The sequence below is a fragment of the Sinohyriopsis cumingii genome, chromosome 11 (assembly GCF_028554795.1).
Source record: "Sinohyriopsis cumingii isolate HCF-2022 chromosome 11, ASM2855479v2, whole genome shotgun sequence".
Taxonomy (NCBI): Eukaryota; Metazoa; Mollusca; class Bivalvia; order Unionida; family Unionidae; genus Sinohyriopsis; species Sinohyriopsis cumingii.
The window spans coordinates 87012073-87028953 of record NC_142971.1 but is presented as its reverse complement, the minus strand read 5'-3'; the positions used below and the strand labels follow the sequence as shown (position 1 = coordinate 87028953).

General features: G+C 33.2%; 1 protein-coding gene across 1 annotated transcript in view; it reads left to right on the top strand.

Moving 5' to 3' along the window:
• The window catches only part of LOC149788911 (uncharacterized), a 66173-nt gene extending 54553 nt beyond the window's left edge, over positions 1–11620 (top strand). The window contains exon 3 of the mRNA XM_089975037.1: positions 683–11620. Coding sequence (XP_089831163.1) covers positions 683–2689 — 2007 coding nt within the window. The 3' untranslated portion in view covers positions 2690–11620. The remainder of the gene's footprint in view (positions 1–682) is intronic.
• Positions 11621–16881: the final 5261 nt, after the last annotated feature.

The following is a 16881-nucleotide window of genomic DNA, read 5'->3' as shown; positions in this document are numbered from 1 at the left end:
TTATTATTATTATTGATGATGTTGCTGCTGCTATTGTTGTTGCTAATAGCATGGCCATCATCAAACAATGGACTATGAGGGTCAGCGAATAATAAAAAATGTCTCTATATTTTAAGCTCTACGTTTTCTTCATCATCAGTTATATGAAATAAGATGCAATACATTAGGCGAATGTATATTCCTAGTATGACATTAATAGTGTCGGTAACTCGATATATCATCTAGACCTTTGACATGTGCCCCGAACTACGATGAGTATCTCATTTTCGTATAGAAATATGATATTCACAAACTTTATCTGTAGATGTTAAACTGCTGTAGATGAAAACACAATACTAGAAAAAAAACAGGAAACAGTGTTACCCCCATTTTTCTAATTTAAAACTTGAAGAAGGATAATTTGCGGGAGCTTTCCATTCGTATGAACTAATTTTGTTAAAAGTATGAAATTTTCGAAGCAACATGCGAAGTCCATATCTGCCATTTTTCTTATTTCCTTAACGAGATTTTGTAAATGGTAGATCCCAGACTATTATTATTATTAAACGTCTGATGACTTGAAAACACAATGTGCAGTATGATTTTTAACTTAGAAACAATCAATGTATTCGGTTAATTTGAAATTTATCTTTTAAAGTAATTTAAAACGGATATTCTATAACTTTTATTTTGTTCTTGACAGCTGTGGATAAATCGGCGAGAATATTGGAAGAAGAACAAAGTGCATGTACTAGTGCTGATTTTTTTTGTGTCGACTCTAACATTTGTTTCCATCGCATGGCATTATCACAACCTAAATCAAAAGCACAGTGCTATTGCAAAGAAGATATTGTTCAACCCCAAGACTAGGAGTATTCATTTAGTCGATGTGTCACGTGAAGACACCATGACTGGACGTATAGGAGGAGGGTTACCATCGTGGTGGCTGCCTGTCCACTGTTCAGACGACTACGAAGAAATGCATGATCGCACATGCTTGAAGTGGAAAAAAGATGCATTATTGAACATAGTTTTCTTTCAAGAGAGCGAAATCAAGTGTTACAACATTTCCTGGACGATATTAACTGATACGACTCAAACTGACGACTGCTTTGATTTTGGAACTGCGTCCTGGTTTGGTCCTTCCAATTCCTCGGATGGAACGTGGCCCTTGACGAATTCAGAATTTACCTTCGATACTTCCATAACTTACGGAGACTCAATGGGAACATTAGGAACTGCTACTGATTTTTACTGGTTCTCTTCTAATGGTCAGGGGATCGTTGTTCACAATAGTGCGCCCTTAAAAATCTCGTGGAATAAGTCGGAAAGTAAAGCAATATGCATTTCTTTAATTGATCAACGTGAATATGCCAAACTAGGCGAGAGGATACTGAACTATACCATTTGTAATGGAGCAGATTCATTACAGATTCATAAGTTTATGCGAAAAAAGTATTTACCAAGATTAACAAGCCTAGCACCTACTGACTCTTTATTTAGCCAACACTGGGTTGTTTCAGAAGATGGTCTCAATGTTTCTCCAACGTCAGAGAAAACTAAACAAGTTCTTCAAAATATACAGAGATATAAACTAAATTGCAGTACAATAGAACTCAACGGGCGATGGGAGAGCAAGTATGGGGACTTCGTGTTTGACGAGAAAACAGTACTTAACATGACAGAGTTAGGGGAGTTACTTATCCGAACTGGCTGTCAGCTGGCTCTGACAGTGTATCCATATTACGATTCTTACTCTGCTAATTTTCAGGAGGGACTCTCGCGAAAGTATTATGTTGCAGAATACGGTAGTGATGTTCCGTCTCTGGTGCGTTGGCAATATGGTGTAGGCGCCATGCTTGATGTTTCCCATCCAGAAGCAAGGTCATGGGTTAGAACCAAAGTGCAGCTGCTTATTAAAGAATTTTCAATTCATTCTCTCAAACTCTCCTACGGACAGTCGACATGGTTACCTAAACGTCCTAGGTTTTACTCTGGCGTTATTTACCCAAATGAAGTGACGAATATGTTTAGCAATTTCGTATCTACGTTCAGCAAGACTATAGTCTTGTCTAAAACCTCTCATTCACAACATCTTCCATCCTTGATTAGTCTGCCAGCGGAGGTGAAAAACACTAGCAAAGGACGCTGCATCAGTGATCTAATACCAAATGCATTATCGCTAGGACTGCTGGGATATCCTTACATCCTTGCCGATGGAATAAGAAATTCAAGTTTGTCGATTGACACTGTTTTATTGCCAAGTAAGGAATTGTTCATACGGTGGACTCAGCTTGCAGCTTTATTTCCGGCAATGAAACTAACGACATTCCCATGGACATATGGTGAGGATGGGGTGAAGGCAGTAGTTAGTGCCTCTGAATCTCACAATAATATTGTCATGAAGGTTTTGAATGAGACACAAGATGAGATTTTGGATGGAATGCCCATTATTCGCCCCTTATGGTGGATTGATCCTAAGGATGTAAATGCTGTTGCTGCCAATGACGAATTTCTTGTCGGTGACATGTATCTTGTGGCTCCAGTTTTGTGTGAAGGGATGACAACAAGGGATATCTACGTGCCAAATGGGTTTTGGAGGGACATGTATCACGACGACACTGGTGTCCAGGGTCCTACATGGCTGCGAAATTACAAAGTTGATTTACTTCAAATCCCAATATTTAAAAAGATGAAAGACTATGGATAGGGGTTATAACCTATGTTGAAAAAGTTTTTGATTAGTTTGATCAGTTGCGTGTTTGATGTGATGAAACTCATTAATTCTGAACTAAAATCACTTCTTCATATGTATGTCAATTGCTTTCGTGCTTTAGGTTGAATTTCATCTCCTACTATCCTCCCTTCAACCACCAGTGTTTTTGCCGATTCCGGGTTTTTAACATTAATTTTATGAAGCAACTAAATTAGCATGCTTCTGTCGATACAATTGAATTTTATATTCAAATACCGCTTTATATATAATCGAGATGTTCATGAGAGAGAGAGAGAGGTTTCATCAAATTGTTTTTGCTGTTTTTATTTGTCACTATATAATATAGTTAGAAAAATGTTCCACAAAAGGCTGTCATTTATTAGCCAAGAAAAGTTAGTCAGGGAACCATATTAATATCAATATATAGCTATATTCTTTTCTCTGTAGCTGACACAAAAATATATAGTCAAGCTTTTATAAACATGGTACGTTCATGCAAATGTATATATGGGTCCAAATCCTATATATATTATTTAATTCCTTTGACGCGGTCAAGTGATTTAATTATTTACAATTGTTGTCGCCTGAAATTTAATTCTCGTTAATTTTAACAAAGTTTCTCTCAACGCATTACACCCATTTTTGTAGAATAAAGCTTGGTAACACAGCGAATGAAATATTTTTAACCTAAACCAGGTGAAGATATACTGTATTTTAGAGACGTATTTTCTTTCATTTTCTTTTAAAAGTTTCTATGAAATCATTGTTGGAGATACATGAACAATGTCATACATTTACTAGATTATTAGCAAATAATCACTTCCGTTAATTCATTTAATAACTTTTTTGAGATTTTGCATTTCCCAAAACGACAGTTATTAACCTTTGGTTGATAATATAAGCTACATTGTTCTACAAACCGACTGATTCATTCGTTATTTCGGGATTTGTGTTTTCCTTTTTTGAACAATTTTTCCCGTTTAGTTGGTTGTGGTTCTGAGAAACGGTGAGGTTTCACGAAGAAATAATAGGGTTTACGCTGTGAGTTGGGGGTATCAGAATGGAGATAGCATACCTAATTCCATTATAATTTTATAAGAAGTGCACACTGGCGCACCACCATTTTTTTTAACGTATTCTCCGTGTTTTTCAATCCCATGAAGGCATTAGGAATAATTTTAGTCTTTTTCTTGTCTTGTATGTGTTTGATTTACGTGACTCTTTTCCAGCAAAAATCCTTGAAACACAAATATATATTTTTGGTTTTGAAATTACATTGTTAACATTAGCCTATTACCATGATCTGAAATGTTATATATTTACGCTGTCATCCAAAATTCTTATCATCGCGAGCTAATCAGGTTTCCTTTCTCATTTAGTTGTTTTACATCTTCTGACGATAAGACATAAACATTTTCATTTTTTGAAAGTTCTAACCATGCTTGAATAAACAATGTTTGTCGATATATAATCTTAGATTTTTATGGTGTACATATTTGACTGCCTTTACATATCTTGATTCCTCGGAATAAGTATGAAAAGAATATAGTTTTGATCTGACCGTAGGCATGGCTCATCCAGAGAAGAGTCGGCATTGTGCTGTTTATTTGTGGCATACGAAACACATTGTCTGTCGCATAATCACCTGTGTTGTAATGTTCAATGTATGCCTTCGTGTCCCTATAAACGTTACCAGTTTTAACATATAAACACAAATAATCTATATCAGTCACAAGTAGTTTTAGCTTTTGATCGTGCGAAGTTTTCTACATATTGCAGGAGAATTCGCATGCTTGAAACTTCAATAGTTTCAAGATTGAGAAACCACTGCATGTTGATCTGGCGATTTGTATTTTCTTATGCTACCACAAGCAAACTTTCATCTATTATTGTACTCGATGTATGGTAGATTTGTTTGCCACTTTAAATATTTCCTTTAATTTGGATATATTTGTACAGTTCCTCTCCTTCTATGACTTTCCACTGGATACGGAATAAACTGTACGTAGGATTTTAGTAAATGTTTCTGTTGTAGAAGGAAAACTGTTATTAATGTAGTTTTAGCTACAGTCCTAAAAACATACACAAGTTTATATTCATTTATATTTCAACATGCACTGTAACTTTAAATGTATTAGTTTTGCTCCTTTTCTGTCTAATAAAATGCTTTGAAGATCTAACATTTTTTGAGAGGTTTTACAAGTTTGCAAGGTACAATGGGATTGTCCTTGAAACAGGTATGTAATTCAGCTTGTACGTGGAAACCGACATTTAAAATGTACATGTTTCGTTGTTTTCAGGTACTGCAAGAAATTAACTCAGTAGCTGCCGAGTCTTAATCACGAAATCACATATACCCCTCTCATAAAAGGCTCGTTTTAATGTACACGATGAAGTCTAAACAACCTCGTATGTTCACAATAATTTCTAATTTCGTACAATTATAACCTGCATAATGTGGATCATTATCTTTGGTCTATACATTCCTAATCATGCTTTATTTTTCCTGGTCTCCTGTATTAGTCCCCAGGAAGACATCTTGTTTAGTTGGCAGTTTTAACTCAGCTCTCTACATCTTCAATCTAGTTTTATGAGCTAAAGTGGGGTCACTATAATAATGAGAAGCAACGTGATTATAGTACTTTATTTGAATCGTTCAGATTTAACACAAGGAATCGGAGTAGCTTTATAAACGCAAAAGTCACAAATGGCACCTAAAGGTTCAAATTTGAAATGTTTCATGGCATTGTTAGCAGTATTTGAAATGATCCAGTTAATTAGTGGCGAATAAAACCTTCCTTTCGGTGATAGGTTGTTTCATTCATCCATTTAATGCTATTCGTGTATTCCTATAGGTAAATATATTTGCTATAAAAAGGACTATACAATTAAATAATGTTTCAATGTCGCTGTAAATTGTTCAAAATTTAGATTCTTTAATAGCTATCCCAATAACTGCCCCCATGATCTCATTGCATCAACAAACCTGAATATTCGTTTAGCTGTATTTAGGCACCTATCAGCCATGAAAATATTTCTACATGACACAATGTTTCTGTTTGCTTTTAGGTATGATTTTTATCTCTTGTTCGAGCTATTTTTTAAAATAAATATATGACTTGCATATCCTGAACGAATAGTAGTAGAACGAATTTGAAAATTGGTAATTTGAATTTCATAATTTTGGTTCCTAATAACTTTGAATTCAAACAATTTCTTGGTTTATTTTCGATAATATCATGATATATTATAGTTAATTATCTTACTACCTAAACCAGTTGAACAAATTCTAAACTTATTGTTTGAAGCCTTATTCCAATTACTTTTAGTAGGTGCTTCTACCACCGTATAGGTCCCGGCTATTAATACACTGCTTTCGATGGCATGTTTTTCTTGTTATTGTTTGTTTCTTGTGACGTTGTATACGTCGTTGCCTTTGATGCTGCTTTATTCGTTTGCTTTGTTTATGCTGTTTTGTTCTTTCCTTAGACGATGAACATCTCCTTGCCTTCGTTCTCTTTGTTTCAATGAGCTAATAAGACTAATTAAGGGGTTGTGATTGTTTCGCTCTCATGTTTGAGTACTATATGCTTTGATCCGTTGTAATATTCTCCCTTGGATTCGGTATTTTTCCGCCTTGTCTTTAATATGTTTATGACTATTTTTGTTTATCTGATCCAGGTTTTGTCGTAGTTTGTTTCCAGTTCGTCATTGTCTCGTCGGCATCAAATTCCTATTGCATATGATGTTTATGATGCCTTGCTCTGCTACTCCAATGATTTCAATTTTATCACATCTTATGACATTATTTAGATTGTCTACCTCAGTGACTATAATTAATACGAAAATGACTTTTTATTTACTTAAATAAGAGGAATACTTAAACCTTTTTACAGTTTTCAACACTTTGTATATGTCGAGTTTTTCCAAAGATGCTGAAAGCAAATATTCCAAATGAGAGGAATGAATTCAACTCTATAAAAAAGAATTCAAGACCTTCACAAAGTGGAAAATGGACAATATTTAATAACTGGAGTTGAGATCTGTTGTTAAGAACAGTTTTGCAAAAGCATATGAACTATATAACAGAGAATGCCAACAATTTCTTTTCTGGCTGATTTAAACTCCAGTGAGAAATAATAGACACTTTTTTGACAAGTCACAACAAAATAGAATAAAGGTATAAACATAATGCCCATTTTGTAGGAGATCGAAGGCAAATGGTTCTGAATATAAAAGAAATAAAGTAAAACTAAAGCAAAAAGAGAATGAAAGCTTTCTGGAACACTTTACATATCACATTTTCTTGCTTATTAGTATTGGTTGTATACTTATTTACAAATTGAGTCATAGCCAGAGTTATATCACTCTCAACTATGGGACGCGATCAAGAACAGCATCGAACTGCTCACAAAACAACTACAAAAACAAGAAAGTCAAATGGTGCATGCCTAATAACATTGCCCTTCACCAAACATACACAACAGAGCTGTTGCAGTATGAAAATGTGTATCACGCAACAAGAAATATGATCATTAATCATAACCCTGAAATGTTGTGGGGTGTACCTAAGCCATTGTCACTTTATTTACTATTAAAATATATAAGTATACGATTTTAGCCTCTTATAAATTACATGTCCGAAACAAAAAATATCATCAATGTCATTTAGAAAGCACTTCTAAAATAGTATTAATAGTTAACAATAGCACACTGCTCTGCTATACAATGTGTCCATGTCAAAGTTGTTTGTTGCAGAGATTCGTAGATTACTTGTACCTATCACTATATATAATCTCAGCACTGTCTGTTTTATTCTACAAGTTTTCTTTACATGGGCCAGTTATGCACTAGATACATATTCTTGTACTCTTTCAGTGCCTTTTTATGCATGCAGGCTTTCATACAATGTCTACAACGTTTGATGTCTTGTAAAACGTTAGTACCAAATTGCATTTCTTGTTTTAGTGTTGTAAAATATCTTTTTTTTATATAGAAGTTTAAATAGTGTACAGTACTGCTATTATTGTACCTGATAATTTGTCACAATTACTGTAATATACTTAATTTGACTTTTATATACCTGTAGATTATAGACATTTAAGAGAGAGTAAAAACTTTTGACAATTTGTTGTACGTTTTCCAATGGTTCTGCTGCATTGTTAATATGCTACCTGTATAATTTAATTTTGTGCAGTTCCTTTTTATACTCAACGAATGAAGTAGAACGTTTCAAGGTGTAGACATAGTTAAGCATATAACAAATGGACAAAATGAATTTAAAAAAAGTCAAACTAATTGTTTAAAATAGTTTTGAAACCAAAAGCACCAACTATTAGATGACATACAACATTGATTCAATACATAAACAAATACATGAACTAAACTGATTTAAATATATGAAAATTTAACTACCAGTCTTTCTTTATACACATTCATTGTAGATCATGCATGTCTAATTAATAATAATAATAATAATACCTTATTCAGTTATTTAGACCACTGGCCCATATTTCAAAATACAAGTAAATATAATGTGCGCAATGATTTAAAGAAGTTAAATATGACATTCATCATGAGTATAGATACATAATTTCCAATAATTGGTGCACTATTTTATAAAGATATTGCTAGTATATTATTCATCATTCATTTGAGTAATCAAAGACTTTCTAAGACGAAAACCTAAATTGAAGTAGTAAAAAAGATTTCTTATAATTAATATATTGGTATGACTCATTAGGGATACACATTTTTGTACAGACAGAAAGAGATAATAAAAGTCAATCAAGTATTTCTTTTTTATATGGATGTAAGCTGGACAAACACAAAAAACTGAAATTCATCTTCTTCCAAATAAAGATTATTTTTTTCTGGCATAGTTCACAATACCTATTATTTCTCTCAATCCTGCAATGCCTACCTGTCTTTTTTATCGTATGCGCTGATCATCTAAATTTAGCAAGTAATTTCCTAAGAAAATATGATATACCACATGAGAGGTATTTTTCCAGTCCTATTTCACTTTATACATGCTATAAGACCCAGATTTATGTGAGTTGTTAATACCCTTTTGGCAGTTCTGTAGTGTTGAATCCTTAATTCTTTGCAAAAATAGTGCGAAAAATTGTTTTGAGTCTCCAATATCTTAATTTAGCCAAACACACCAAAAACCGAAACGAAATAACATGTCTTTAACTTTGCTAGCCCAGGTGACACTGTTAGTTTCATCTAATATTTTGAACATTAAATAATATTGGTGTGGGTATCAAGTTGAAAGCATTCTTACGACCTTCAACCAGTATTTAATGCAACATGAAAATACGAGGTACAAAGTAAGTATTTTCCACATTCCTCATAACACAGCTGCATTATTTGATGGATTTAGGAACACCTAAATACTGTTTGCAAAACTTGAATTGCACAGTTTCAATATCTATACTAAATTCAGATCCCCAAATTTCTGACCCATAGCAAGCAATTGGTTTTATTATCGAATCAAATTTTTTTAATGCATTCTCTACACTAAAGCAGCCGAATAGGTTTTGCTAATTCAAACTCTTTGAAGTTGCTTTCTTTGCCTGAGCTGCTTTTCTCTCATCCAAACAAACCTTGGGGTGAAAAATAAACCCATGTACTTGTAATCAGGCACACATTAAATATGACTTTCTTTGAAAAACATACATCTTTTTGCATGAGATATCCCCCATTTCTGAAAACAACGATTTTATTTTTTATTGAGATTGACCATCATACCAGTTTTATCCCAGAAATGTTCGATAACATTTATTTGGTTCTGAAGTAGCCTTGCAGCATTGGCTCAATTAGCATCATCATCAGTGTAAAGTACTGCAAAAATATCATCAATATCTCTGAGAAAAATACACCTCTGTTGCATTTAAGCATCAGCTGTTGTGTAATCAAACCATTAATAAAATGGGAACACAAGATAGGGCTTAAAACAAATCCTTGCCTTGTACCTAATGTACATTTAAAATAAGCAGTTAAACATTTGGGTATTCAGACACAGCTTTTTAGATTTCTTTACATTTCTATTAAAATGTTTACTATTTTACCATTCATACCCGTACATATTATTGACGACCATAACATATCTGTATTTTATCAAAAGCTTTTTTAAAAAAAATCTACAAAAAGACAAAAAAATCTGCATTTTCTTTTGGATATATATTTCTGTGCTAAAGCCTGAATAATAAAGATATTGTCGCATACGGAATATTTGTTCCTAAAGCCTGCATGTGCTTTGTCTAAAATACCATTTTATTATATGCTCATGTTTTCTTCGTTAACTTTACATTATCAGAATCGTTCAGTATTTTACGATATTGCACACCTTCATATTGCACCCACTCACAGGACACGTTTTCAATAGTGTATTAGGAACTACTTTGTAAACAAATCATGTACATTCGCATAGTAGACGCAATACGTTTTGGTTGATTAAATTTGTTTCTGAATGAACTAAAGCAGATGTTTCGTGGACTGCAACATACCAACTGTTTTGCTACATTCCACGTTTACTTTTGATACATTGTTTCAGATTTAGCGATAGACACCAGATTTCATAAAATTGCCTGGTACCTGCAAATAAGATGCAAGCTATAAAGGCATAAACAGCCTCCTTTAGCTGGTAATAATACTGGCAAATAAATATACTTAGTTTTACATCCAGAATTTCCTCAGAATGTACTTTCTTAGTTCTGCAAATCCGAATTACATGAGCCATGTCATGAGTTCTCAAGTTTGATTACACATTTCGAAATTGAACTGTAATTTCGACTATATTCCAAGTGCAAATACATCTTCCTTACTGTACCCAAAATGAAAGAAACATTAAATTCAATAGCGTCATTTTCATAATTGCAATTGAAACACTTCATAATTTTCCCACATATTGATTTAAAATAGTCAATGCCAGAACAAACACACTTGTAGATGTAAACACGCTTCTCCCGCGCCGCTTCAATGCGACGTATTTCTTGTATAATTTGCACAGATGAATCCAATCCAAAATCACAAACTTTCGTCAAATCGAAACAAAATACCAAACTATATTTATTCCAGATCAAATGGAAAAGTTGTTGCAATGCACATTCATTCACAATATGACTTCAAATTTCAATTTTAACTAGACACGCCATTTTCTTTCGAAAGTTATGTCGAGCGCGCGACTAAGTTCAAATTTATTTGGGCGGAGTTATGTGCGCATTTATAATGATCTTGTTGTGTAATGATAAATCTGCGTTTGTGTATTTAGTTTGGAATAAGGCATTCATTCATTTACGTTGTTTCTTGTAGTGTATTTTGTTTATATATTTAAGCCTTAGGTAGAATAAGAAATTAAGAATATAATAAAAAGGTTACTGCATTTGTATGAAAAAATATGAACTCGTTTTAACGGAAGGATATACTGCACTCCCAAGGTCGTGCAGTATTGCAGCCAAAAAAATAGTTCATATTTTCCCATACAAAAGCAGTAACCTATAAGGCTTCCACCTACGTTTATATACGAGTATTCAATATATCAGTAAAGACTTTGCATAGAGTATCAAATATAAATATACCTCTGTAAATGTTTAGATCGTTCTTGTCACCGAACTTATATATATTGGACAGATAATACTCTTCTCCACTGTTAAGGAAAATAACTGGATTCAACGATTTTGTTGAATAGAGCGTGAAGGAATGGTAAGATTGTTTCATCAGTGCACTGATAAAAAAGAATAGGTATCATACCAGGTCCAGGAATTTTGTTTTTGATTTAAAGAAAACCTCTCATGATTTCATCATTTGTAACTGGATTATTTAAGTTATCAACCTGTAAGTGAGGAAGTTCTTCACTAACAATATTGTCAGAGTCATCTAACTCGCACGCACACTTCTTCAATAAAGATTTAAAGTATTCATACCAGTCTTTGGGGGAGATATAGTCTACTTTGTGTTGAAAATAAAGCGTTTCCGGTTTCAAAATATACCAGAACTGTCAAGCGGGTTTCCTTGCTCGAGTTAATTTGTTCATCTGGATTTCTCTAATTTATCTTTTCTTGAGCGTGATTATTGATTTAAAAGATGTTTTATGCTCTCTATACACCTTACAGCCAGCTTCAGTATTTGAGAATGTAAAGCGTTTTAAGCAATAGTTTTTATTATATTTTGTCTTATCGTATTATTTATCCCACCAAAGTGGTTGTTTCGTTATCATATTAGCCGCCGTACCTCTGGTCTGCAAAACTGAACCTATATGCAGACATAACTGGACTAATATTCCGAGAGAGAAGTCAATATCAGCTAAACATTCTTACCAATGACTGTATATTGTCTTCATTAAGATGAAAATATTCCCATTTAGTAAGGGTACAAGTATCAATATTAATTACATCACAATAACTTTGATGATCATAACCATGCACAGTCTGGGCAATGTTTTCTTCATTTTCTTCATTTCTCACATGCTGAGTTAGTCTAATTGAGCAATATATTGGAAAATGTGTTAATTCGTATCGAGTCCCTATCTCATTGCTGGTGATATACCTAGATAGCTAAGAGGAACATATCATATAGTCATCTACCCTGCAACCATTATGAGTTATGCATCTGAACTGACCATTTTTATCATCCTTCCATTCATAATATGAATATTACAATTTCTGCATTAATCTACTAATGATAAGCCAAAATTGTTATACACTTTATCTTCTGCATCGACAAATTATCTGTATCATAACAACATTGCATCCATACACAAAATCAAGTGTATCCTCGGGGATAAAACCTTCAAAATTCTTAATGCTAGCACAGAAATCTCCCAATCAGAAAAGATAACAAGTTACGCATTATCTTTTGATCATATATAACTTCTTGCTTAATAATTCAATTCCATCTTCATTAATAATGTTGTATATTGGAGACTATTCAGGGGAAATGTACATGAACACCATGATTATATCTTTGTCAGTATGAAAAGCTGATGACTTAAGTAACAGAACTATTCAGTCATTAAACCTATCATATACTCGTTTAACAAAATCTTTCATCATGACAGTTTTGCCCACAAAAATGGTTACACCTCTCGAATTCCTACCTTTACCCACCTTTTTACGAACACAACTATAAGTGATATAATCTTCAAGAAAAATGTAAAATCCCTCTAATGATTTTCCCCACATTTCATATAAACCAATAATATCAAATTTCTTTCACGTCCTCTATATTTCACGAAAGAATTCTTAGGTCAACATATGTGTGATGGTTATTTTGTAATAGTTTAGGCAACGAGATGCAGCGCACCATGTACAGTGATGCATGAATGTTTTCACAGTGACCCGTCGTTACTCACAAGAAGAACCAAAGAACGGGCTGGCAGATTGATTGTACTATGACCTGGAAAAATAAAAGATATCAACAAAAATAAATTATTGTGAGATGTTTTAGGATAGGATCAGCAACAGAGCTAAGCATCTTCCATCAGACAGTCAGATTCGGGTCTTGGTTAGGTGGAAGTCAGATGCCTTTAAGAAATATATCCGCCTGAGCAATATAATTTCCAGTTCGTAATTATCTTACTGATGTCAGTCGTTTTGCACATCAGCATAACACTTTTGTTGCCTAGTTCTGCTTTGCAATTTGTTCCAGGTCCTGTAGGTACACAGACTGGTACAACAGTCCACATCAAACAGGCATTCCATTCTATATGGGTTCACTGAGGATGGGAGAATATTACCACACTTCATTTTTCCAGTGGTATTTTGTGACAAAGAATATCAACGTTTCAGGACTTGTTCATGCACACAACTGGGCAGTATCTCATAAATTGTTTGAAACACCCCGTACAGAAATTTCTTATGGATTCCGTATGGAATACTTATGGAATCCGTATGGAATAGATATGGACTGAAAAACTTATGGAATCAGACAATTTATTCCATATCAATTTCATAAGTACATCACAGCAAGTGAAAATTCCATATGGAATAAAGTTGCAACTTTAATCCATAAGCACTTTTTTCCATATGGAAATCAGGCTCGTGTGTTATAGCATCATGGAAAATTCTCTCTGAAGACTTAATAACTAAACTATCTGATTAAAATAGAAATGTTGGTGGGAGTTTGTGTACCTGTATATGTCAGTGTAGCTGATGTGGAAGGATGAATATATACTCATAAATTTTAAGAAACACATGTCAGTTTTCTTTAATTTATTTCCACAGATGTTTAAAAACAAAGACATGACCAAAATAGTTGGGAAAATGTAAGCATGATCAGAAATTTAATATTAAAATACAATCATAGATGAATCTTTGGTGCAAGGTAGATTTTGGGCTTGATCTAATGTTTATTCTGAAAAGTATTTTTTTTGGCTTCCTATTAAAATATGCTCTACAAAAATCATGCCCTAGTGAAAATGTGACTTAAATTTCAGCAAAATCAATGAACATTTCTTGACATTCACTCAAATGTCCATTTTCACTAAAATCATGGTATTTTAGGAGATTTTACCAAAATTTGAGAAAATATCGGTGAAATTTTGTGATTGAAATTTCACTGATTCTGCCAACATTTCTGAAAATATTAGTGGGAATTTTTTATTGAAATTTCACTGAGAGTTTGTCAAAAATTCTAAAAATATAGTGATATTTTGTGATTGCAAAATCACTGAAATTTTAGTTTAAAAAATATAAATAAGATATAATAAAATTTATTTTTGTTTCTTGTACAATTTGATTGATTTTCAGCAGCATTTATATTCCCTGTTTCTGATAGCTGTAATTGTATTGTTTATTTTGGGAACAATAACTTCTTTCCACATCTTTCTGTATTATATTTTTTTATCAAATTTTGTTATTGTTGTTGTTGTTGTACTTTTTAAAACTTAAACTGGATTTAACTGCCCTCAAACAAGTTTTCTTGTTTTCTGTTTTGAATCAGAATTTCGCTTTTCTCCTGACCTGAATCTGATTTTCCTCGATATGGACCCTTTTTTCAATATCGTCTCCGAAACTTTTTTTAAATAATGCTCTATCCGGTCCCATTCCGCAACGGGCTTTCTAATAAGTATTTGTTCCGTTTATTATTTAAAGGATGATCAATGTAAAGAGCTCTCTGATTGGTCTAAATTTTGTATTTGTCCAATGAGTCGTTGCGTAACGGAAACTGTCGGGAATGCTAAACATGGCGATTGGAGCGGGATACGAGTTTGAATAACCATTTGAAAAATGTGCGGCAAAGAGAATAGCGTGAATCAAAGTCGATGGGAGCGTAATTGGTCAGTGTGTATGAAAACTGAACGCCAGGATTAGCATTTCGCTTTTTGTGCCATAACAGCTCTACAGTAGCGGCTAACGTGCTAAATAGGACAAGGAATTGAACCAGGATGATTTCGAAGTTATATAACTCAAAACTGATTAACTTCCAGGATGAATTTAAGGAGGACAAAGTATAGATCACTGGTGGAATTCTTGCGAAATACCCATGTCTATCAAAGATGGTCATATCTTTGCGGAGTTGTCTTGGCCCACGTAGAATCGTCGTTCAATATCGTGAGGCATTATTGTGTATATTATCTAAATATTCTAAGTGTGTTGGAATTCAGTGTAAAATAAGAGTACTTCTATCATGATAAACGTTTGTCACGCTGCATATTGAACAAGGACTAATTCAAGAGACCACAACAGCATCATAGTTTGTACATTAATCAAAAATCAAGTTGCAGTACAAGTGACATAGCAGGCTTTTAGCATTTCTTTTCATGTCTCAAATGGATGCTTTTCTGTAATTTTGCATTATTTTCACAGTTGAATTTTTCAGTGCAGATTAATATTTTATATATGTTTATGTGTTCACAGATGCCTGTGCATATATTCTAGGCTTGATACTTTGATTTTTAAAATCACTTAATTATTTAGTGTCAAGCCAGATTCTTCATATCATGTTGTATATACTATAAATATTGTACATAACAGATAGGCCTCAAGGTAGATTAGTTCTGCAATTAAGTTACCTTCTCTAAATAAAGTCATTATTATTATTAATTTTGTTATTATTATTAACTCCCATATCTCTTGCCTTGGATGTCATAATTACAACGTCTGTAAAAAAAAATCATGCAAACTTAATATCACCTTGGTTAATAAAGTCCTGTTTAAGTCGTATTCATTATTAATCTGAAACCTTCTGAAATGTATGAAAAACTTCTGAAACTTCAGTAAAATACTATACAATGATCAAAATTGTAGTGAAATCTCACAAACGTTTTAGTTAAATATTTGTGAAATCTCACCAGACTTTTCAGTGAAATGAAAAAGACTTAAGTGATGCCATCATGGATTAGGCTTTGTATGAGAGAAAGAAAATGAGGACAAGAAAAACCTAAATCTTATTTGATAATGTCTGTCAAAATAAAATTTATATCCATTTTAAAAATTATGGTGAAATATTCATCATTGATTCCCAATAATGTCTAAGAATCATTAGGCAGTTTAATAGAAATCTGAAGCAGATTTTTGTATGGTTTAGACAGAAAGTACTTAAAAAACCCATCTGAAATCCGCCTTAAGTATGCCTGGAAATTTTTGTACGGGATGAACTATTACCAAATTCCATATGAACTATTTACAAATTCCGTATGGAACATTTACAAATTCCATATGGAGTATTGCCAAATTCCATATGGATTATTCACAAATTCCATATGGATTATTGCCAAATTCCATATGGAATTTTAATTTTATTCCATATGGACAACCTACAAATCTTATGGACTAATTAACATATTCCATAAGATTTTCCATACGGAGTACGTACGGAGTCCATAACATTTCCATATGGATACACTGAAATCCATAAGAGTGCTTTAACTATAGAATAGAAATGTCCATATGGATATTTCTGTAAAAGTACGTATGGATTCCATAACCATTCCATGTGGAAAATTTCGTACAGGACGGCTTCTTTATTTTTGCACTATTCAACACTAGTACTGAGTGTTTTTATGTTTCATTTCATTTCTTTTCTTTCTATAATGTTTTGTTGTTGCTTTGTTTTACATGCTTGCTGCAGGTCATCGTCACTTTGAGTTACACATAGTACTGGAGGTGTCTGAGCCCTATCTGTGTGGTGGCGGTTTAGATACTTTAACTTCATCATATAATGTTAAAGAGTGCATACTG